This window comes from Acomys russatus, chromosome 19, assembly GCF_903995435.1.
Source record: "Acomys russatus chromosome 19, mAcoRus1.1, whole genome shotgun sequence".
Lineage (NCBI taxonomy): Eukaryota > Metazoa > Chordata > Mammalia > Rodentia > Muridae > Acomys > Acomys russatus.
The window spans coordinates 48,535,271-48,560,748 of record NC_067155.1 but is presented as its reverse complement, the minus strand read 5'-3'; the positions used below and the strand labels follow the sequence as shown (position 1 = coordinate 48,560,748).

At 44.5% G+C, this 25,478-nt stretch overlaps 1 protein-coding gene across 1 annotated transcript in view; it reads right to left on the bottom strand.

Moving 5' to 3' along the window:
• Positions 1 to 25,478, bottom strand: part of Tmem132d (transmembrane protein 132D) — a 614,141-nt gene that overhangs the window by 302,407 nt on the left and 286,256 nt on the right. The window contains exon 3 of the mRNA XM_051161423.1: positions 24,103 to 24,249. Within this exon, the coding sequence (XP_051017380.1) occupies positions 24,103 to 24,249 (147 nt within the window). The remainder of the gene's footprint in view (positions 1 to 24,102; positions 24,250 to 25,478) is intronic.

The window sequence follows — 25,478 nt, the reverse complement described above, 5'->3', positions numbered from 1 at the left end:
CAGTCACACAGTTGGGTGGCTTTTGATAAATGTCAACCATTAAGATATAACAACAACCCACAATCAAGATGGGCCAAGATGATATTATGGCCCTCAGGTATCTGCATACTTAGATCTCAGCCCTCAGATGTCTCCTATAGAATTTCATGTATATGAACACATGAATACATGAAATATAACACTGTAGTATAAACTCCTTTGTGCTGTTTCTTTGGACCAGCATTTTTTCTTTTATTTTTCAATTGTGTGTGTGTGTGTGTGCATCTTAATACTTGCACATGGAGGTCAGAAGTCAGTCTCTGGTATCATTCCTCAGGAACATGCTACCTTTTTTTCCTTTTTTTTTTTTTTTTTAAATAGAGTCTCTCTCTGGGACCTGTGGTACTTTGATTTGACAACTGTATCATCTGAACCATCTTCCATCTCCCACCAGCCCCTTCTCTTTTATGGCTTTGTGATTCATCTCTGCACATCATCACTTCATTCCTTCATATTTTTAAGTCTTTCTTATTCAGTGTAGACATGTGGGGAAGTATAATTAAAACTGTTAGGCTGGGCATGGTGGCACACGCCTTTAATCCCAGCACTCGGGATGCAGAGGCAGGTGGATCGCTGTATGTTCGAGGCTAGCCTGTACTACAAAGGAATTCCAGGACAGCCAAGGATACACAGAGAAACCCTGTCTTGAACCTCCCCAAAGAAAGAAAAAAGAACTGTTATAACTGGGGCTAAAGAGATAGCTCAGCAGTTAAGAACACTGGCTGTTCTTCCGGAGGATCCAGGTATGATTCCCAGCCCCCACAAGGTGACTCATAACCATCTATAACTGGTTCCAGGGAATCTGATGGCCTCTTCTGGCCTCTGTGGGTACTGTGGGCATGTGACATACATACATACATGCAGCCAAACACTCAAACACATAAGGAAGAAAGGAAGGAAGGAAGGAAGGAAAAATAAAAAGAATGAGAGAAAGAAACAAAGAAGAAAAAGAAAAAAATGTACTGTTGTGGTCATATAAGTCTGAGACCCTGTTTATCTGTGTTTGTTAGCTTTGAGTCTAAGTAGCACTGGCTGACCTAGCACTCACTATGTAACCAGGCTGGCTTTAAACTTAAGTTGATCTTCTGTCTCATTCTCTTGAGTCCTGGGGTCATAAGTACATGCCAACATGCCGGGCTTATGTTTGTTTTACACTCAGCCTTGCTCTAGGTTGTATTTTGGCATCCTCTATTGAAATGTATGTTTCCCTGACAGCTCACTGTGCCAAGTGTCTGCCGTGTCATTTGCCATCTGCATGTCTTCTTTTTGGAAATCTCTGTTCAAACACGTGGCCCATTCTTCTTTAAACTGGGTCATTTGGCTTCAGTCCCGAGCATCATCCCCCTGTCAGAACGATGATTTGCACGCATTTCCTCTTGGTTTTAAGACTGAAAACAGTAATATTGTGTAGTTTATGCACCATTCACACATCAGTCATCCACTTTTATCCATGGCGGAGGGGGGAGGAGGGCAGAGGAGATCTTTCTAAAGAGAAAGAAGATATTTCATGTCTTAATTTTTCAGATGAGAAAAATAAGACTCAGGAGAAAGTGTCCCGGTTCATGTCAGAGCTGTTAGGTGAGCAGGGCAGAATTACCAGCTGGTCTTTTAGTGTTTAGATTTGCTCTCTTTTTCACCTTTTTGATTTTCGTTTGCTTTGAGACAGAGTCTTACATAGCTCAAGCTGGCCTCAAACTCTCCATATTGACAAGGATGACCGCAAACCCCTAACGGGCATGCGCCATTCTACTTGGTTGTCTGCAGTGCTGCGGCTCAAGCCCTGGCTTTGTGCACGCCCAGCAAGCACTCTACAGACTGACTTACATCCCAGGCCTGGCCTCACGGAGTTTTCACCATCTGAGTTCACTCATTGGGATCTAAACAGCAGCTTTTGATCTCTTGCTGTTTCATCCCTGAAACCTCTAGGGTTTAGGTCTCAAGAGCAAAATCCAAGTCACTGTACCAGTATGAAGGGTTTAGGGTTTGGGAAAACCATTTTGCTGACTGTCCCCATGTCTTGAAAGACCCAGCACTTGGTACCAGCTTGGGTGAGTGGGGTTACAGTTAAATTTACCAGTATTGCCTAATAACTGCCCCACGTCGAGCACCACTTGTTGTTGTTAAATTATCAATTTGGCCCTAATCATTGTTTAATATTAGGCCTATACCTATCATTATTATGGCAGTATATTCTAGCTCACTAGCATTCAATCAAGGCACAGACCCCTGTTATATTTTAAAATGTCTTTAGTTAACCTGGGCAGGGCAAACAAGATAGGTGACACAGAGAGACAGAGAGAATCTTGGGAAGAAGAAGAGGAGAGACCAGAGGAGAAGAATGCCGCCATGGGTTAGATGGAAGAGAAGCACATGACAGGTGTGAATGGAGGATTTGACCCAGATGAAGAACATTAGCAAGTATACGGAATTATGGATGGGAAGTAGCTTGATAGAAATTATTAGAAACAGATGGCATGGGATTGGGACAGGAATTCCATACCTGACACACTATGGGAAGTAGCTTAGAGGATTAATGTCTGCCTTGCCTCAGGTTAACTAAGGATATTTTAAAATATAACAGGTATCTGTGTCTTGATTGATTGCTAGTGGGTTAGAAAATACTGTTGTAATAATAATTATAGGCCTGATAATAAACAATTATTAGACCATCCTGGTAAATTAACAATAAGTGACACTTGTGCTCAGTGAGTTCTTCTAACTGATCAGGCCTGTAGTCACCGGTCATTTGATGCTCCAGGCCAAAGGACGGTCTCCTGCAGGAAAATCTGAGTCACAGCATCATCGTGAACTGTTTCAGATTTGGGACTTAAGGAGGAAACTGAGGCATGTTGTCCTTTGGAGTATTAAACTTATTAGAAGAAATAGTAACATCATGGATAGACAGACGGACATAGTGGGGGTAATCTGAGGCTCACAGGGCAGAGTGGGGTCCCTTTTTACAGGTGTTGGGGGCAGGTAGGGTTCTCTGCTATGCGATTGGTGAGTTGTCCATAGATGCTTACAGTTGGGCTGTCTTTGATTCACCAAAGTGGCAGGAGGATGGAGGGAGCCTGGTAGCCTGGGGTCTGTCTGCAGAATCAGCTCTGAGGATGGAGAGGGACACAGTGCAAATGGGCATGACCTGAGAAGCCACTGGTCCAGGATTCGCCAGTTCCCTGATACAAACACAGAGCTTACAACCACATCTGACAAGGCAGCTGGGTCTCAGATAACGCCTCACTAAATGTCTCTCTCTCCTTTCACAAGAAGACCATGGTCCCATAAAAAATAATGTGCTTCTTGCAAATCTCTTCCTGTGACACAGTGATCCTGACCACACCCCCTCTACCATCTCTAGCACCTGACTCCACCTTGGCTGTGGGGTTGGTTCAGTGGCAAAGCTACCAGTCAGTCCAGTAGTCCTATAATTCTGGAGAGACTGTAGGAGATGGACTTTGCTGGGTGTTTTCAATTGCACTTGAAAATGGGACGAGCTGACTCTGGGACTGTTATTGTCTGTTTAACACGAGGAAGATAGGCATTTCTGAGAACACAGTCAGCAGAGGAGGCAAGGCCAACCGACAGCAAATATAATGTACATTGAATCTGTAAACCCATCCTTATCTGGTAGCATAAAACCAGTTTGATGACTGTCCCTGTGCCTCTGTAGTCTGGGCACTTAGAGGCAGTTACGGTTGGTAACTGGAGCTCAAAATCTCCCTTCTAATGGATCATGACTGTAGGTATCAGTCGCTTGGTGTGAGCTGTCGGAGGGTATCCAAGGAGGCTTCTTTAGAGGTCCGATAAGCTATCTCCAATGGCTACACAGCCTCTGCTCTGTCCCATTCGCTTCAGGCAAGTAACCGATCAGGTCACATCTTATAGAAGTTTATTAGACTCCACCTGTCGGTGGCAGGTGTTCAAAGAATCCATGAAGACATTTAAACCATTGCCAACCACACACGAGGGGCTAGTTATCATTCATGAACCAATACCTCCAACACCACTGCATCTCAATCAAACCTCTTTATTCCTTTCACCTCTTTCTCCTTGAATAAACAAGTTGGAGGCTTTCTGCCATGTTCAATAGATAGGATCATGAACGATACAGAAATACAAAGTGAGATTTTTTTTCCACGGAGAACGTCATGTTCCTCATCCACGTCTCTGCTGTCAAACTGTGGTGGGTTTTTTGTTTGGCTTTGTTTTGTTTTTTTTTGACACCGAAAGCCGAGATTGTTATGTTATGCGTAGAATGTTGAAATGTCTCAAACAATCAATAGCAAGCACACGCCTCCCTCTCATCACACACATCTCAGAGCCACAGAATGATTTATCTCCTTGTGTGAGCCGCATGGACATGCAGGACCCTGTTTTATTTATCTCTGCATCTTCAGCAGGAAACGAAGGGCCCAGTGTTGATTAGTCACCTCCTGTCATTAGCTGACTGCTGCAACAGATCTGACGGATCCTTCCACTTGAAAGGATGGCTAATGTTTGGGATTATGAGAATGTTTGCTTCTACGACACTTTCTTTTGATGGCTAGGATTTGTTTGAAGCTGGAACCGCCCCCCCCCCCCATAGACAGGAGGACTACCCCCTACCCCCAATCACAGAGCTGATCCTGACATCCCAGAATGCTTAGCAATGAGAGTATAGACCTGGGTCATGTGGGTCCTTATACAGCCACCTAATTACTCTGCTGAAGTTCTGGAAGGCACTTCACTCAAATGGGTTCCAGAGGACATTACATTCAGTCTATGGCTGAGCTGGCTCAGGACCGTCTTCCTAGGGCAGGAAACACACATCTCCCAGGATGGTGGGAGGAACCGGGAATGTGAGCTGCCTTCCTCTTTCTCTGGCTGCTAAAACACAGTGCCACAAATATAAGTGACCTAGAAGCCCACATCTGGTTTCTCCCAAGTTCTAGGTGCACAAAAGGATGAAATCTACATGCTACAAAGCCGCTGAGGGATTCAGGGCAAACCGCCATCTTACTTCTTCCATCCTAAGCAGCTGCCTCATGCCCCGGGATCAAGTCAGGACACAGGATGATCTCCTATCCTGAGCGTGCCACCTTAAGCATGCTCATTCCTTCATTCACTCGTTCATTTATTCACCACCAAGGTCAGAATGTGCTCACTTCTGCAAAGCCCACTTACAAAGAAAAGAACACACTCAAGTTGTAGCGTCAAGAGCAGATATCAAGGTAAGAGTGGGCTGGGAGATATTACTCACCCTTCCTGGGGAGCAATTTCAGCATCCTGAATTTGGATGGTGCTTATATCTGATGGTAAAAGTAAGAGAATCAAATGGGCTAAATCCAGAAGGAGGGGATGGGGAGATGGACTCAGTTGGTAAAGTGTTTGCCAGACAAACATAAGGGTCTGAGTTCAACCTCCAAAACCCACCTAGAGAAGCTGGGCAGGATGGTGTGCTTCTGTAATTCCAGCACGGAAGAACTGGAAGTCAGGAGGATCCTCAGGGCTCGATGACCAGCAAGCCTAGCTGAATAGGTGAGCTCCTACCTCAAAAATAAAAATATGAGGCGGCAAGCTACTAAGACACATGACATCAATCTCTGGCCTCCAGCCCGCACACAAGTGCTTGCGTACCTATGCACATACACGAATGAATACACGCAACACGTACACTTAATTAATTAAGAGAGGAAGCAGAAGAAAAAGAATTAGGAGAGGCAGTCTGAGTCCGTTCACAGATGCACAATGTTTGAGTGAGTCGGTAATCCTCAGGGTACCAGGATATCAGAGTACCTAACATTAGCAAATGTGGGGGTCTCCGCTGAAGCCCTAAGGCAAATGTTACATTTGAAGATGGGAGAAAGGAGGACAAAGAAGGCATCCTAGCTAGCAGGTGTGAAGTTACGTAGCTTTTTCTTCCCTTTGAATAGCAACAGGCCCTCTGGAGGAAGTGGGCAGGGGGACAGTGGTGTCAATAGTGTCTGGCTACCTCATTGCCCCGTGTTAAGATAGCACTTGGCAATAAATGCTAAATGACATTTTCCTTCCTCATGCAAAAGCCAATTCGAGTCGTCTCATAAATCCTGCCTGAGGCCTCTCTGCTGCAATTTCTTAGGCTCATAACCCCATCACAAGGTCACACTGAAACTAGATTGCAGGCCATCTGCAGCATAGCATCTACAGTTGACTAAGGGGCACAAGAACCCACACTTCTTTCCTTCTGAGGACACAGATTCCTTTTTTTTTTTTTTTTTTAAATCTAACTTCTAACCCGAGGTTTTTGCCTTAGAACATAGTGAGTTTCCTTTTGCATTGACTTTAACCCAGATGCTCAGATGACTGAATACTAGGCTAAGTCCATCCTAATTGGCCCTGCAGCAGTGGTACCCTTAGCCATGAGAGCCCCAAGGATGGGGGTGGGGTATCTCTCCCTCTTCACCCAGAGAGAAGTCGGGTCACATTTTCCCAAATGTTTCATGTCTGTCACAGCAAGATCATCCGGCTGAAAGGCCTCTCAAGGAAAATGCTTCAACTATAGAAAGCAAACGATTTCAGCCTCAATATCTGGACGGCTCCCTCCCCATAAACTGCCAACCCCCATTTCACACACAAAAAAAGGACTTGCATCTTTCCACGCTGAGTTTGTGGTAACAGTCAGAGAATTAAAACCCCTGTGTGTTTTTTCTTTTCTTTTCTTTTCTTTTTAAAACTCAGTAAAACTGGCGCATGTTTATTTCAGAATTTGGCATACGACAGTCAACGTTTTACAATCAGGAGCAAGTTCAGGCCTTCTGTTTCACTTTCAAGAGGCCTCAAGGCCTGAATTGGGGAGAAAAAATTTATCACTCTAGTCTGTCTGTCATTAGCATTGTGCTATATTTCACTTTCATTCATTTGACTATGTTGTGTGTGTGTGTGCATCTATGTGTATATAATCTATAGTCATTCAGAAATGAGCTTGCTAATCTATATGTTTTATTGTATGTTATTATAACATGCTAGTAGGTGAGCTTTACTGTTTTTCCTTTTTCTGTTGGAGTTTCCAGGATTTTCATTTATTTATTTATAATGAAAATACTGTTTTTTTAAATACAGAATATTCTGATTACAGTTTCCCCTTCTTCAACTCCTCCTAGATCCCTCCCACTCCCCCACCCACCCAAATCCACACCTTCTCTCTCTCTCTCTCTCTCTCTCTCTCTCTCTCTCTCTCTCTCTCTCTCTTTCTCTCTCTCTCTCATTAAAATACAAACATACATCTAAAACAGCAATAATAATAGTTCATAGAAATAAACAAGCTATAACAGGACAAAACAAACAGGAAAAAAAATGGAGCCAACAAAGGATGAAAAGCGCACGCATCTAGGCACTGAGAAACACACATTCGCACCCACAGAAAACCCACAAAAACAAAATTGAAAACCATAATAAATATCAACAAAAGATCTTTCAGGTAAAAACAAACAAACAAATAAACAAAAATGCCCAGAAAAAAAAAACATGTTGTGCCCCCCTCAAAAGTAAAAAAAAAAAAAAAAAAAAAAATACTATTGAGTTTGTTGGCCATCTAGTGCTTTGCCTTTGAGTGTGGTCTGTATCCTCAGCGAAACTCCATTGGAGAAAACTCATTTTTCCTTTGTGAGTGGTTATCAGTTAAAGATGGCTTCTGGGTTAGGGATGGGGGCTTGTGTCCACTTCCCCTTTTAACACTGGAAACCCATAGGACTCAGACCTGTGCGGGCCCTGTGCATACTGCCACGGCCTCTGTGAGCTCCTATGTATGGTGGTTCTGTTGCATCTAGAAGCCTTGTTTCCTTGGTGTCCTCCACCCCCTCTGGCTCTTACCTTCTCTCCCTTCTCCTCCTCATAGCTCTCTGAACCCCAAGGGAAGGGTTTGATGGAGACAGCTCATTTAGGACTAAATATTCCAAGGTCTTAGATAGCATTTTTCATGTGCTGATAATTAATTTTATTTCAAAGGTTTATTTGTTTTTGTTTTATGTGTCTGAGCATTTGCCTGCATGAACAAATGAGTACCACTTGCATGCAGTACCTCCAGAAGCCAGAAAAGGGTGTCATACTCTCTAGAATTGGAGTTGCAGGTGGTTGTGACCCACCATGTGGGTGCTGGCAACCGAACCCAGGTCCTCTGCAAGAACATCCAGGTGATCTTAACCCCTGAGCTACTTCTCCAGCTTTTAGGCCAGTAATTCTTTGAAGCAGTTTTTATCAGTTCTGCTACACTTTCCCATGTAAATATATGTTGAAGATATTTAATCATTCCTCAACCACTAGGAGCTAGGGGTCCTCCGATGGTGTACCACAAACAGCATGGAAACTATGTTCATGTTTCACATTTATATTTTGAAGACAAATCCCCACCTTAGAGGAGTATGTTCCTTACTTTATTATTGCTGTGATTAAAAAAAAAAAAAAAAAAAAAACTCAACAAAAGTCCCTTGTGAAAGGGAAGGGTTAATTTGGCTCATGGCTTCAGAGCTATTTCAGCTCATCACGGTGAGAAAGGCACAGTGGGGTTCACACAGCTTGAATTGCTCTTGTCACAGGCTCAGACAAGAAGAAAAGTAGAGGCCAGAAACACACACAAGTGTCACTTTCAAGGTCGCGCCTGCAGCATGCACTCTTGCTTGCCAGACCCTGCACCCCAAAATTCCCCAACTGTTCCCCCATACAGCACCACTAGCTGGACAGCAGCTATTTAGACACATGACCTAGGGTGGGGTGGTTCAGATATTGATCATCACGAGGACCAAAAGGCTGCTGGACAATTTAATGATGCTTTCCCTGCTGACATCACACCCCTCTTCTATCTAGAAAGTTCCCTGTGTTTTTTTTTTTTTTCCTGTTGTTTATGGTTACTCCCAGATGAAGCTTAGCACAGGCTACCTTCCACCACCCCAGCCACCAGTTGCAAAGGAAATCGATTGAGCTTTTAGCTTTAGGATACTATTTCCCTTTGAATAGGCTACACCCCCATTTTAAGAGGCACTCTTAATGCAAGGGTTATCAGTCTTATGCTTAGGAACTCAGAGGTCAGAGCATACAAACCTGGATTGTAGGGGATGGGGGAATGCATCCTTTGTTTTCCTAGCCTCAAACTGAAATTTAGCACAGCTTCCTATGGAAGAGTCATCTAAAAAGCCCTTCTCACCAGTTCTTACACCATACTGCTCAGCACCCAAAATAAATCTCACACTCAGCACTCACTCAGTGTCATGGCCATTGGCCATCAGACAGACTATAAGACTTAGCTCTTTTGTTTTTATTAAGGGGTACAGATGATGCCCCATTGCTCTAGAAATATTTTGAGGGCTGTGGGTCACTATAATCGCCTTCCTTAGTCTACAGATTTTATTTTGAGGACATTGAGAACATTGATCTGAGGAAACACTCACAAACATCACAGAACTGCAAAGTGTCCATGGTACCCATATCAGATGCAATGGTGAGGCTTTGGAAACAGTAATCAGAGGATGTATGTTTCCAAGATACAGACAGAAAGATAGATGATAGATAGATAGATAGATAGATAGATAGATAGATAGAAAGAAAGAATTTAAAAGACACTTTGCAAACTATGAGAAATTTTAGAATTACAGGGCATTTATAGATAGAATTTAAAAGACACTGCAAACTATGAGAAATTTTAGAATTACAGGGTATTTGAATTATGAATGAATAATCATGGTGGTGCACACTTGTAATCCCAGTACTGGGGAGGCAGAGACAGCTGGGTCCCTGGTGCTCACTGGCTGGCCAGCCTAGCAAATTCAGTGAGTTTCTGACCCATGAGAGACCTTGTCTAAAGAAACAAGGCTTCATGAGAAAGAAACCTAAGTCGGTCTCTGACCTCCATACACAGGCAACATATGTACACACATTTATGTGCTATACACATGCAAACATACACACGCATAATATGTTTGTGTGCATGTGTGTTTATGTGTACATATAATGTATAGGTACATGCATATATTCATTTTTTCCCATTATCGTTTTGCTACCACAAACCATGTGCCACAGTCACCATACTAGACTCAAATGTTACCTAATGAGCTTGCAGGGGTGGGGTGGAGGGGGCGGGGTTGTCCAACAGAACAGAGATTCACTAATGGAGCCGCTGCTCTCTGCTCTCATCCCAAGGGGACGGTGGCTGAGGAAATGGTGGCTTGTCCATTCTTTAACTGTCTGGGCTGGCTGTGCATTTTCCCTGTAAGCTTGGACCTCAGCCAGGGTAGAAAAGGCATCAGGGAACTTTCCACACAGCGATGAAGCTGTTTAGGTTGTTGTCCAAAACGCTGACAGATCAAACATGTTAAAACTGCAAAAACTCACCTTGGCCCCGAGCCACGTCCTGTAAACCCTCCCTGTAGACAGCCAGGGCAGCGGCACCTGCTTCACTTCCTGGATTGCAACCTGGGCAATGTTCCTAAGAAATGCCTTGGGTTGAACACTGGGGCCTCTTGCTTCTGTCTCTGGGACCCAAGCCATCCCATTTCAGGACAGCACCTCACAAGAACTCCTATGATGCCATTTTTCAGGTGACACCAGCTGTAGTTTTGCACAGAAGAATAGCGCAGAGCAGAACACTTGATCTCTGTTACCATGCTTTCTGTCCTCTGACTCTCTGGGGGGAAAATGGGGCTCAGGCCTGCACACACAAATACCTGCAGTCTTGAGTGTCAGTTAACCTCTGTGTTGCTGCGACCCAAATGAGTAACACAACTTAACAAAGAGAGAGTTGGCATAGGGTTCTGTCCATCGCCACTTGGTCCCATGTACTTGAAAAGAGCCTCAGGCAGCTAGACTCAGGGTGTGGTGGGGTGCTCACTCCCAGTGGAGAGAGAGAGAGAAGTACTCCCCATATTGACCTACTTCCCACACTTAGGCTTTGCTTGCTAAGGTTTCTGGGAACTTTCAAATTAGTGCCACAAGCTGGGGACCATGTGCCAATATGTGAACTTGTGGCAGGGGTTGGATTTCAGATCCAAGCCATCAGAGTCCTGGGAGGCCTGCTCACCATCTGCTCCATCCCAGACAGCACGGTCCTCAAAGCAGGCTACAGCTGCAGCCTCCGCCTGGGATTCAGTCATACTGATGTTTTTATTGTTTGAGGCTTTTTTGTTTTTGTTTTTGTTTTACAATTAACTTCTGAGTTCAGGGGACCCCAGTTCTCCTGTCTTGTGGTAAAACAAACTCTTTTGACTTACGTTCAAATGGGAAAAAAATTAAAGGAGTGAGTGACCTCACAGGCTAAGATACAGTATTCTGTGAAAGCATAGAGTTGCTGTCAGAGCCTGGGGATACTTGGACACATCTCAACCATCCTTTTGACATAAACATCTCCTTAAGTGGTCAGGGGAATAATGACTTGCACATGCAACTGCTTGGCAGGCTACGCTGAAAACCATCTCTACACTAAACATCAAGCCATCCTCCCTTCCTGGCCCCTTCAGAGAGGTACCACCATGGCTCACTGTCCCTTGAGGGCTCCACATAGGTTTTCACTTCTATTGTTACTGTTATCGTCGTCGTCATTATCGTTATCATCGCCACCACCACCACCACCACCATCATCATCATCATCATCACCAACACCATCGTGATCAAGTCAGGGTCCCATATAGCCCAGCCTGGTCTTGATAACCCTAGACAACTAAGAATGACCTTAATCTATTGATGCTCACTCATGCTTCTGCCTCCCATGTGCTGGGATGATGGACATGCTGCACCATGGAAGATTAACCTGGCGCTAGGGACCAGACTCCAGGTTTCACACATACCAGGCAAGCACGCTATCAATCAAACTCCACCCTAGACCTCCATCCGGCTCTGTTCCTCGTCATAAGAATGACACACGCATCAAACACAATGCTCCTTTATCTAGTACTATGTGTCTCTGTGAGGGATCAGCTGACCCACATCCAGGAGCTGCCCAATCATAACACTAAGTGACCACTGACAATGCCATCCCAGGGACCATACCTAATGCCAACTGACCCCACAAGGTGGCTTCTCACACAGAGGAAGTCCCCATCAATTCCCGCTGTACATTTTGAAATTGAAGCTGATGTGATTGTATTTCATATTGGTATCCTGTGCACAAATGAGAAACCCAGTTTGCGCTGAAGCGTGTTTTTTTTTTATAGAAATTCAGACTGCTGGAAAGGAGGCCTTTCACCTCACAATGAGGACTGAGGTCACCTGGCATCTTATTACCATGGTAGGACAATCAGCCCTACCTCTGAGACAAAGATTAAGTGCCCAGCAGCCACTAGCATTTATTGACCAAAGTTTAATTTAAAGAAACAAACCTCATCAAAAGACCGAGATGAGAAAACTCCCAGTGCAACTGCGGTTAGGGTGACAGGCTTGAGCCAGGCTCTCTTCCACCTGCCCTCTCAGAACATTTAACCTGGGGCCTGGATGTAGCTCAGCTCATTGAGTGCTTGCTGAGCACACAGGATGCCTGGGCTTGATCCTTAGCACCCATAATCCGAGTATGGTCGTGCATGTCTCTAGTCCTCACACTCAGAAGGTAATGAGGAGGGTCAGGGCTTCACAAAATCATCCTTGCGGTAGACAGAAAGTTTGAAGCCAGTTGTGGTTACCGGAGACTCTGGTTCAACAATAGTGACCCAGTATTTGGGAACTCGGTGGGTCCGAATGAGGCGTAGCTACTCATTTAAAATGAGACCTAGAAGTTGAATTTAGCTAGAGTCATGAGCCACGCCTCCTCAAACATCTGGCTTCTTTCAGCACACTTTGAAGTTGGCCTTTGCTTTTTAACAAATTCCTAGTTTTTTTTCCTTTTCCAGGTGATTGCAGTTTGTTATACCGGCTCACCACAGATGGGCTTTGCTTATCTCCATTTAAGCACTATTAGGGAAAAGGAACATTTACAGAGATAAAAATAGGCCCTTGGTTGCCTAGAGTTGGGGGATTCAGAGCACAGAGACTGAAGGGGATTTCTTCAGTGAAATGTTGGAAAACTGCAGCCATGCCAGGGATAGCAATTCATGACTGTAACCCACAATATCTAGGAGGCAGAGACAGAAGAACAAGAGTTCAAAGGTCATCATGGGCTATTTAGTGAGTTGCAGGCTAGCCGGGTCTACATAATGAGTTCCAGGTTGGTTCAGGCTATATGTGAGATAGTGAAAGGAAAAAGAAAGAAAGAAAGAAAGAAAGAAAGAAAGGAAGGAAGAAAGAAAGGAAGGAAAAGAAAAGAAAAGAATCTGTCTTCCTCAGTCTCTCCCCATCCCTTAGCTAAACGGAACAATCAACATTTCCCCACACTGCAGACTTGAAGTGGGCTAGAGTCAAGGCACATGATTTATAAGCCAGAACGGAAAATGAAGCTCTCAGCAGTAACGTTAAAAAAAAAAAAAAAAAATGGTGCCCCCAACATCACCTTCTCACCATACAAGCACAGATGTCACCCAGAGCATCTTTGGACCAGCTAGCACCCATCAGATAAAAGAGTCCTCTACAAATAACTCCTTAGGCCCCATCCATGATAGCAGTAAAGGAACCCAGGCAGGGGTACGCCAGCAGGGTGAAGTGCCCAGAATGCTGGGGCAAGGCAGAGCTTCCCACCGTGGGACTGCGGGCAAGCTTCTGTCAATGGATCGCATAACGTCTGTTTTTCTCCCCAATATCCCTTTGAACCACTGTTATCTTCTAACGGAATCTCCAGAAGCAAAACACCCAACTGTGTCCTTGGCTCCATCCAGCTGAGCTCACTGGAATCCTGGATCACAGGGTGTGTGGAGTGATGCTCACAGTGAAGGCTGCTGTAGAGCAGCAAGGTGCACTCCAGGAGCACTGGAGGGACTCAAAGGCAGCTGGGCCTGGCTGTAGAGAGGCAGCATGTCCCTCTCTGAGAGAGAGCTGGGCTTCTCAGAAGGAATGCAGAGTACATTCTTCTCCACAACAGGTGCACATTAACACCAACATAAGTCAGGAAAGCACACATCAGTACTGCATGAGCCAGGACCAACACACATTAGGACCACACACATCAGAAACACACACATTAGGACCAACACACATCGGGACCACTCGCATCAGGATAGCACATATCAGAAACAATAAGCATCGGGTCTAGTGTGATTGCAAAAAGTCACAACTGGCAGCAAAGAAAGCATCATCTTCCATTTTGCAGTGAGCTCATACAAACAGACAACACAAAATAAGCCAATATGAGAATAAAAACCTTAGCTATATAGAAGCATAGACACAGGGGGAGACATAGACAGGAGCTAGAGGAAAGGAGCCCAGAACCCCAGCTCTCAAGAGTCTGTGGCCGGAAGATTTTGAGTTCATTCTCTGCCTGGGATACAGGGTGAGAACTTGTCTCAAAAAAACCCAAAGAGGAAATGTATCCACCAGTAAAGTGCTTGGCGTAGAAACACAATAACCTGGGTTTGAGCCCCAGGATTCACTTCAAACAAGCCAGGTGTGGTGGTGTGTGCTTATGGTCCCAGTGCTGGGGAGGAGGAGATGGCTGGACCTTTAAAGTTTACTTGCGGGTCAGCCTAGCTTACATGGTGAGCCTCAGACCTCTGAAAGACTATGTCTCAGAGAAACAAGGGCAGACGGTGGCTGAGGATGCCCAAGGTGGATTTCCAGGCTCCACATATCTGTTCATCCAAACTTACTTCTCCCCCCGCGCCTGGCTACACTTCCTAAAAAAGATCCAAAGAGAAAATAGAAGGAAAAATGAGAAAAGAGAAGAACTAAACATAGGAACAAATCCAGGCATTGCCAAGTGTTTTTATGGGACATGTATGTACATACAAGTTTTCATAGAAGCATTAAGTTCAAAAACTCACAGGAAGACAAGCAGCAGCACACAGCCTCCTGTGTGTCACACTGGCCGTGACAGAGACTGCAGGAACTTTGAGTAAGGCACACACTGAAGAGTGGTATCCTGTCCTGGTACAGGGGCTGGTTGTCCAGCATCCTGTGAAATCCCAACTCCAGAACGACCAATGTCAGTTATGATCCCTGCCATGGAAATATCCATGAAAACTTCTGATGAGCCACATAACACAATTAAGGTTGGTAGTAAGTTATCATTTATGCTGTATTTCCTATGTTGTACGTCTAGGTTGGGGGGAGGTATTTTCTGCTTGGGGCTCCCTGGAGACCTTGTGAGCCCGCAATGGTAACGTCTACCCGAACAAAGTAACTCACCACCGTTACCCACTGAAAAAAATGATACTAAATAATTTAACTCTAAATATAGTTCCCTGCTTGGAAATGGGAGATATTAAATACCAAATATATGGCTGTAATAAAAAGGCAATGCCTGGGTAAATTAAGGCAAGGAGTTAAGTTCTCCCACAAGCTGTAGAGTTGGACTGAGTGATGTCAGGGAGTGGTACCCGCAGCAGCCTGAGGCATAATTTCATAGAGAGCTGGCTTATAATTTCCCTTACCCGTGGAAGCCATGTACGCGAGTTCTTATTGTCTCCTTGCTTAGTCTGTTTCTCATAGGCCAATGCAGAAATGCTTGTATCTGCAGGGCCAAAGCAAAGACCTGTGGTAACCAAATCCGAGGCTCTGTCCTTTACTGCACCCCAAGTATCCCCCACCTGAAGGGACATCTAGTAAACATGGGTCTTGCCAGGAGTGGGGTGCCCTCCTCCCATCTCTTCTCATAGCCACGGCATCTCTCACCCTCAAATGACACCTGAATATGATGACGGAGCTCTGGTCACCAGGTAATAAAGGTAAGGGGCCCGGGAAACAGGTCCCTCGGGGAAGCATGAGGAGATAGATTGATTGATCCCTGGAACCTATGTAAAAGAGCTGAGATGCATGCTGGGAAGTAGAGGCCAGTGTCTCCCTGGCACAATGTAGTCAGCCAGCCTAGCCTATTGGGCGACCCAGGTTCCAACGAGAGACCCTGTCTCAAAAACTAAAACAGATGGATATGGAGAGGTGGCTAAGAGAACACTTGCTGGTAGGACCCTGGTTCGATTCCTAGCACCCACTTGGTGACTAACAACTGTCTGTAATTCCAGTTCCTGGTAATCTGACACCCTCTTTGGGCCTTTGAAGACACTGAATACACACACATACCTGCAGGAAACACTAATTAGATGTTATTAAAAAATAAGGCAACGAGCCCCTGAGAAATGATACCTAAGATTAACCTCTGATGTCTACGCACACACATGTATACATGCACATGACATACATATACACATACATACATACATGTAGGTCTACATACATATATGAACAGAAAGAAGCACAAAGGCAATGCTTTGTATGACTGTGCTGGCTAGTTTTATTTCAAGTTGAGTCAGACTCTCAAGTGAGAGAGTGCCTCCATCAGATTGGCCTGTGGACAAGTCTACAGGGGCATGTTCTTTTTTTTTTTTTTAATTTTTTGTTATTAATTTATTCTTGTTACATCTCAATGGTTATCCCATCCCTTGTGTCCTCCCATTCTTCCCTCCCTCCCATTTTCCCCTTACTCCCCTCCCCCAAGACTGTTCCTGAGGGGGATTACCTCCCCCTGTATATGCTCATAGGGTATCAAGTCTCTTCTTGGTAACCTGCTGTCCTTCCTCTGAGTGCCACCAGGTCTCTCCCTCCAGGGGACATGGTCAAATATGAGTTCGTATGAAAGTCATACCCCACTCTCTACTCAACTGTGGAGAATGTTCTGTCCATTGGCTAGATCTGGGTAGGGGTTTAAAGTTTACCGCCTGTATTGTCCTTGGCTGGTGCCTTAATTTGAGCAGGACCCCTGGGCCCAAATCTGCCTATCATAATGTTCTACTTGTAGGTTTCTAGGACCCTCTGGATCCTTTTATTTTGCTATTCTCCCATGCTTCTTTCATCTCGAGTCCCAATAGGATGTCCTCCCCTCTGTCCCAGTTTCCTGGTAAGTGAAGGCTTTCATGGGACATGCCCCTTGGGCTAGTATGCAGATATAAGTGAGTATATACCATTTGAGTCTTTCTGCTTCTGGGTTAACTCACTCATTATGATCATTTCTAGCTCAATCCATTTGTCCACAAATTTCGGGAATTCCTTGTTTTTAATAGCTGAGTAGTATTCCATAGTGTATATGTACCACAGTTTCTTTATCCACTCTTCTACTGAGGGACACTTAGGCTGTTTCCATGTTCTGGCTATTATGAATAAGGCTGCTATGAACATGGTTGAGCAAATTTTCTTGTTGTGTGCTGGAGCATGTTCTGGGTATATTCCAAGGAGTGGAATAGCTGGGTCTTGAGAAAGCCCTATTCCCAGTTTTCTGAGATAGCACCAGATAGATTTCCAAAGTGGCTGTACTAGTTTGCATTCCCACCAGCAATGAAGAGTGTTCCTCTCTCCCCACATCCTCGCCAGCATGTGGTGTCACTTGAGTTTTTGATCTTAGCCATTCTGATGGGTGTAAGATGGAAGCTCAGAGTTGTTTTGATTTGCATTTCAGGGGCATTTTCTTGGTTGATGATTGATGTGCGAGGGCCCAGCCACTGTGGGTGGTGCCACCCCTGGGCCAGTGGTCCTGGGTGCTATAAGAAAGCAGGTTGAGCAAGCCATGAGGAGCAAGCCAGTAAGCAACACTCCTCCATGGCCTCTGCATCAGCTCCTGTCTCCAGTTTCCTGACTAAACTTCCCTGGTTAATGGACTTTAAACTGTAAGCTGAGATAACCCTTTCCTCCCCAGGTTGTTTTTTATCTGGTACTTTATCACATCACTATAAAGCAGGTTAATGTCATTATTCAAGATTAATCTGCCACAAAATAAGACTTTCAAGTGAACCTGGTGTTGATAAATACAAATAAATACTGGGTCACCTCTCGCCACCGAGAGGGTGATACAAATGCCCTATTTGTGGGTGAGCATGCCACTGACACTTATTCTCTGTACTTTGACCAAGTTTTTCCACTTCCGATGCACAAAGGAACTTCTCTGATGGGGACCAAGAACTGTACTCATCTATAGGTAGAAGCCATGAGTTCATATGGCAATCTAACTTATACTTAAAATGACAAGTTAACTGAATTTGATGCTATGCTCATTTAGCAAAATAATTGTAATAGGTTCACATCTGGGGCCGTGAGCTTCCACAACACCACCATTTTAAAGCATACCTTCAGAGATGTTGGACTGCATTCAAAGAGCACAACGGCTATCTCCAATACCCAACTTCAGACTATTTTAATCATATGTGTCTTTTATACTCACTCCAACTCATACAGCATACTGTTTCCAAGACCTCCCCAACTGTATCACACATCCCCAGCCTCTCTTCTCTCTACCGAATAATATTTCATCTTCTGGATATTTTATTCACATTCTATTTATCCTCTCTTTGGGGTTTCAATTATAAGTGACTTATAGCTTTTAGTTAGCTTAGTGCCTGGCTCTATGAACACGCATACGTTCCCCGCAGGTTCTTGTTTTCTGTCCTTTTGGGCATCTATCTGTTTAATAGAAGAGTTGTCGACCCTAATTGCCACTCCGTCTACCACAACACAGCGCTGCTATCATTTTTCATTTCATTTTTACACTAGAGTGTGATCAGTTCCCAGGGTTTTCTCTTTGTTTTCTGTGTGTGTGTGTGTGTGTGTGTGTGTGTGTGTGTGTGTGTGTGTGTGTATGAATTTTTTTCTCATTCCATTTCTTAAAGTTTATATCTCCTGGTCCTCTTTATTCCACTACAATGGTTTTGCTTCCTGCAGAAGTAGTGCTGGCAAGTGATGTTTTTTATCCTTTAAAAACCCTCTTGGCCTCCAGCAGTTTCTTCTTCCTGCAGGCTCGACTTGTCTTTGTGAGATGGTGTTGAGTTTGCGTTGTTGGGGTCTGCTCTTACTTCTTTCCAGCAGTTACAATCCCCCTGCATCTGTTTGCATGTGCACATGCTCCTGATATATTTTGTGCCCTGGACTCCACTCATACTCTGCTCCATTCTTCTTCTTCCTTTTTTGAAGGTGCAACTGAGATCGGGTGACTCTTGTCTCCTCTAGAAGCATTCCCTGAGTTTTGAGTTCAGTGCAGATGTGGGTTTCCATGGGAATGAGACGAGTGATGGGGATGGTGAATGGCAGGAATGCTCTCCTCATCCAATCACCCGCAGTGTTTCCCATCACATCTCTTCTTTGTAAATTGCTGAGATGTTTGCTGGTCACCGTGCCACTCATGTTACTCTTGTTCGTTGGGCAGAACATTGATTCTGAATTGGCACATGGTCTACTTTCTGGCTTTTTCTGGCTGCCTGGCATAGCCATGCCATTCTTCTCTGATGTGGGTGAGAGAAAGGAGGTTTGCAGAAGTTTTCAGGAAAGTCACTTAAAAAAAAACTTTGCCAGCTAAGAAGCTCCTTTCCTGTCAGCAAAGAAGCTCCTTTCCTGTCAGCAAGCATCTTCCTCGGTGGTTTCTGCTTCATGTTCCTACTTGAGTTCCTGCCCTGACTTCCCTCAGCCATGGACTGTGACCTGGGAAGTGTAAGCCAAATAAACCCTTTCCTCCACAGACTGTATTTAATACAGTGTATATCTGAATAACCTGTATGGTTTATACAGTTTGTGTTGTTCAGAGATGTCTAATGTTGATCTTTGTTTTTTTTTTTTTTTAAGATTAAAAAACCACTTGCCCCACTGTATATATGGCATGTAAGATTTATATAGTATATAAATGGCAGCAAATTAAAAAAAAAAAAACATTTCTTCCCCAATTTGCTTTTGGCGATGTGGTTTATTACAGAAAACTAGAACACGATTCTTAACCAATAGTTTGATATGTGTCTATCAGGCCTCACTTTATATAGCTTCATGAGTTCAACCACAGCTCTCTGTATCTAAAATACAAATTAAATATCAATTACCTCTTTTCTTGCAGCTCATTCTATTGCTTAAAGCATATTTGTCTTACAATGAAACACATTACCTCTAGTAAGTGGAAAATCAGTATTGCACAGAGTTAGTAGAGGACCATTATGAGGAAGACTGAATTCTTGTGATGCCTGCTTGCCTGCCTGCCTGCCTGCCTGCTTACAAGATGTTGTCAAGAAACCAAGGCTTCAACAACATACAGTCTCCTAAGACAAGAAAGCTGGCTGAGCACGAGCCAGAGCATGCGACACCTCTCCAGGCTGCAGTCATGTGGGGGAACTCAGAAGTGTGCAGGCTGGTATCATTCAAGTTTATTCAAACCTAAGTCCATATGCCAAGAACATCATTTGCAGATCTGCCATGGGACCCTCTGGGAAAGCCTCGTCCATGAACGGATCTTACCCATCAGGCTCTGTAACATATTTATCTAAATTGGTGCAATGGCCAGGGAGATTCTGAAAATGTAGAATGGGATCTGGGGGGCAAAGAGCAATGAGCTATTCTGCTGTGGTTTCGGGACCCGTGAAGGCAAATCAAAGCAGATCCGATCGCCGAGATAACGGCATTAAGATGGGAAATCTTGGCAAACAAACTTCTTCAAACAAGGAATATGAACTTGAAGCCGATAAGAGATCTTCACTAACTCCCGCTGAGTTCATCGCTGATAGGAAAGTGGCTCCTTACCCATGAAATTGCACCTGTCACAGCGACTTCACTTCATTAAGGCGGCTTCCTGATCCGAGCAAGATTATCAGCAACGCACAATCTATGGCTCTCCAGCTAATGAAGACTGCCTCTCGTGAGTTCCCACAGCTGAGCTCAGAGTTTTAAGATAACCCAGAAGAGGCCAGAGAGGAGGAAGGGCTTTATAAAGCAAAACAGCCCCTCAAGCCAAACCTACCAAAGTTATCAAAGCATCAACTCGATGAAACATTTTCCAATTATCCTCAGGAAAAAAAAAAAAAAAAAAAAAAGGACCTCGCCTCGCTTCAGCACCATCTGAAATAATGCAGCAAGGTTCCCGCTCTATTCTACTCTGCGAAGATAGAAGTATAAAATGAAAGGCTTTGAAGGAGGTCAGGGATAGCTATTGGAGGAGCTAATAAATATGTGATGCCTAATAAAACTGTTTTCATTATGTACATTTTGCTACGTAGAAAACAGACACAGTGAACAAAAGGGTTTGGAAAAACTGAGCCCAAATGAGTCACTGCAAAAATGAATGTACATTCGGCCTTCCCCGGCTCCCCTGCTCTGCCTGCAGGAATCCTGGGTGTCAATCTTCTCTGGAGTTTTTCTGGGACAGCATCCGCTCCAATAAATATTCGCCTGTGTTTTGCTTCAGTGGACTCCTTTGAATTCATAAAACAGAGTCCACTCTGTAAGTATGTGTTTAGACTTGTATCCATAATATGTTAACAGAGACAGACTCGCTCCAGACTTCATTAGGGAAGCAATTACAGGCATCCTCCTGCTTACCAGGCACTTGCTTGGAGGCTGGGGACACAGCTGCAGGCAAGACATGCTCCTGACACCAAAGAAGCTTCTGGTCTAGGCTTCCTCATGAAGCTTAGTCTGCTGACCTGTCACATTAGGAACCTACACTGTGTGTTTGTGTCCTATAGAAGGTGCACATTATCAAATTGCACAAGATGCATGTTTGATATACCATGTCCTCACACTTGTGAAAGGTACTACATATACAGGCTCACGCATGCATACGTTTCCATTATCTGTCTGCATAAATACCAACCAAGCATGGGACAAGGAAAGTTCTCCAAACGGGTCACATCGTGATGCTACATCCTTCAGAGAAAAACACCCAGGTAGCCTATCCAGAGTCTTGTTTCTTAAAAAGAGACACTGGCAGAGATGCAGGACAGGAGTATAGTGCTTAGAGATGGCTTGGAGATGTGGTGTCCTGGAAGGCCTGGGTCATCAGAGCCAGAGCAGGGCAGCTTGTACATGGAAGTGAAGGGGTCATCCTCAGAGTGCTCTGCTCTTCCCTTCTGTGTCCAAGATGAACTCAGCCAATGGCTAATGAGAACATTCAGGGCATACAAACAATAAAAATAACTTCCGGTGGTTCGAATCCCTTTGCATCCATGGGCAACATTACTGCTACTATCAATGAGTCATGGGAGATGGCGAACAATGATGTAAGAGGAATGGAAGTACATGAGCTGGTACCCTGTCCCTCCTTTGTCTCTCCTCTTGTGGTAGAGAATAAAAACATTCATCGTCTAGCCATCCATTCATCCATCATCGTGGTTTCACTCATTTATCCATTCATCTATCTTTCCATTCTTTTATCTATCTACCAATCATTCATTCATCCTTTCACTCAGTCTCCATCCATCATCCACCCATCCTTCATCCTTTATCTATCATCTATCCATCTAAATACATATAATTTATTTTTCTTGTGGTTGTGGACAAATACCCTTCAGATGCACCTTAAGGGAAGAAGGATCTTTTTTGACACATCTTAAGTAGGGATCCAGTACACCTCAGTGGGGAAGGCAAGAGTGTGAGGTGGACTGGGCACAGTGGTGCATGACTTTAATCCCAGCACCCGGGAGGCAGAGGCAGGCAGATCTCTGAGTCAAAGGCCAGCCTGGTCTACAGAATAAGCTCCAGGAAAGTCAGGGCTACACAGAAGAAAACCCTGTCTCAAAAATCAAAACAAAACAAAACAACAACAACAACAATCAAACAAACAAAAAGAAGCTTAAAATGGTTGGTCATATTGCATCTGTAGTTGGGGAGCAGAGAACAGACAGGAAACAGATCTTCAAGGCCCACCCCTAGTGATTTACTTCCTCTCACAACCTCCCCAAACAGACTACCAGCTGGAGACTTAGTATGCAAATGAGAATGCCTATGGGGGGGGGGGCATTTCACATTCAAACCACAATCCCATCTATCCATTCATCCATCTATCAATCCTAACTGCCACATGCTGCAATCACTCCGTCCATCACTATCCATTTCCATCTGTCCGTCTAGTCTCATGTCATTGGCTCCCTGACACACAGTCACCTTTTGTGAGGATGATGTTTGCACATCAGATCTCCGCGGGTACACTGGACTGAGACCATATGTAAGACCAGCAAGTTCTTCTGTGTGACCCACTCCGACCACACAAATATCCAGGGCATAGCTCAAGCGCTGACTTCCTCTTTCCCTCTCACTTTTCTCCAGTCAGGGGAGGGAAAAAAAAAAAAAAAGGAAGTCCACAGACAAGAGTTGCTGGAGGTGACCCAGATTCTCCCCCAATTAACATCAGGTAAAGGAGCACAAAGAGGGATTGAAGCCAAGCTACCCCTGAACTGTTCTCAAGTGCTTCTGTTAATGAACCAAGGAGGTAAGTGCTAAAACAAGACAGTAATAGCCACGAAGTGAGATTCTTTACCTTCATCTTATGGGAAACAAATGTTTCCAAACACTGGAGTTTTGAAATTTAAAACTGCATTCCAGGAACAATGTGCTACCTTCCTCGAGTCACCCTTTGAGTTTTGCTCAATTTTTTCAGTAATACGGAGAGCCAGAAGAAACCTAAATGTGACAAGGAAAACGTATGTGACCAGACTAGGAATTCTCCGAAGCCACAAATGAGGTTCCGGAAGAGAGGAATAAATCAAAAACTCCTAAGTCGCCAAGCCCTTCTTTGCCCAGCTGTGAATTGCCTGTTTCTAATTTGGTGGCTATCAGAAGCAGATCCGGGTTTTAATTTCTCCCTAGGGTGATTCACGATTGCCTGTAATTCCACAGCAGGTGGTTCAGTGTTCCATCAGCAAGTGTGCCCCCTGTGCACAAATACAATCACATGCATTACGTTGACATCAGCACCATAAAGGTGGGCTGCACCCTGCCTGTAAAAGAGTGAATGCTCCTGTGTTTTATTAACACATGCGGAAACATACAATTCTGACACCTCTGAGGTGAATTAGAAAGAAGGGACAACTTCAATTACTTTTGGACACCACTGCATGGAGAGGTCCCGTGTGGGTCCACTATGAACAGCATCCCATTGCCCCATCTAGAAGGCTCCACCCATTTTACCTAGAGCCATTAATGACAGCTAGCACACACCAAAAAGGAACTGCAATGGAGTCAGTTAGCAAACCTAGGAGCGACAGGAAGCCACCACAGCAGGGAATCTGAGCACAGCACAGGCCAGGTGGGACTTACCTCTTTTCTGAGGCAGCCAATTTCTTCTGACAAATGATGACAGCTGGTGCATACTTCCCAGTGTACTCCGAGCTCTGCTTGACATCCCAGATGGAAGGGCTGCTGGCTCTCACCCCAACGATGCTCACTCCTTTCTTAACCTTGGCCCTGTTGGAGACAGGAAGTGCACGTCTGAGACAGTCCTGGGGAAGTCCCCAGGTCCAGGTCAGCCGTGGTGTCAGGAACATGGTGAGCATTTGCACATTGTAGCCTTGCAGGTATGAGCTCGTGGGGAATTGGATTTAAAGACAAATTTGTAGCCACCTTCCTATCCATCTGTCCTGGTCCCCCTACCTCGCCCCTTTGTTTTCCCCACTTTTACAGAAGGAGCTAGTAAAATGTGCTGGCCTTCAGCAAACATCTGTTACATGTAGAAATAGAATGCCTGTATTAATTAAAACACTACGCATGAAACAATAGCAATAAAAGCTACCTGAAATCCATGATAGTGAGAAAACTAAATGGGAAATGAAAGTAACCCAAATAGAGAGAGTTCACATGCATAGTAAAGGAGGGACCTGCGGGACAGGTCCTGAGCAGCAGATGTATGAAGAACAAGCTGATTTTCCCAGCAGTGTCTGAGTTTCACACAGGAGAACCGAAGCTCAGACAGGTGAGGGGATGTTCATGGGTCCCTGCAGATAGAGGCACTGGGCTGAACAGCGCTAGCCAACTTCTGTTTCTCTTCCTTCTTCCTGACATTCTTATCATCTTCAGCGCCATAACCACAGTCCTCCACCACCACCACCATCATCATCATCATCATCGATACAACTCCCATCTTCATCATTATAAGCTCCAGCAGCAGCAGCAGCAGCAGCAGCAGCAGCAGCACTACAACCCCCATCACCATTATGACCACTCCAACTTCCATCATCATAGTCATCATCGTTGTCGTCATCATCATCATCATTGTCATCTTTCTTCGTACTCATCACCACAGCCTCTATCATGATGATCATCGTCACAAACTTCCCTTCATCACCATCACCACCATATACTACTTCATCATTATCGTCATTATCAGCACCATCACCATCATCACTACAACCCTAATTGTCATCATCCTCTATTGTTTATCACCATTACCATAATGTCCATCGTGATCGTCATCACTACAACCCCATCATCATCATCATCACCACCACCACCACCACCACCACAATCCCCATCTTCTTCTTCACCATCGCCATCACAAACCACTCTTTAACATCATCGCCACTATAACCATCTTCATCATCAATACAATTCCCACCACTACCAGCATCATCACCACATCCATGTTTCTCACCATCACCACAACATCTGTCTCTTTCAGCATCATCACCACCACCTCT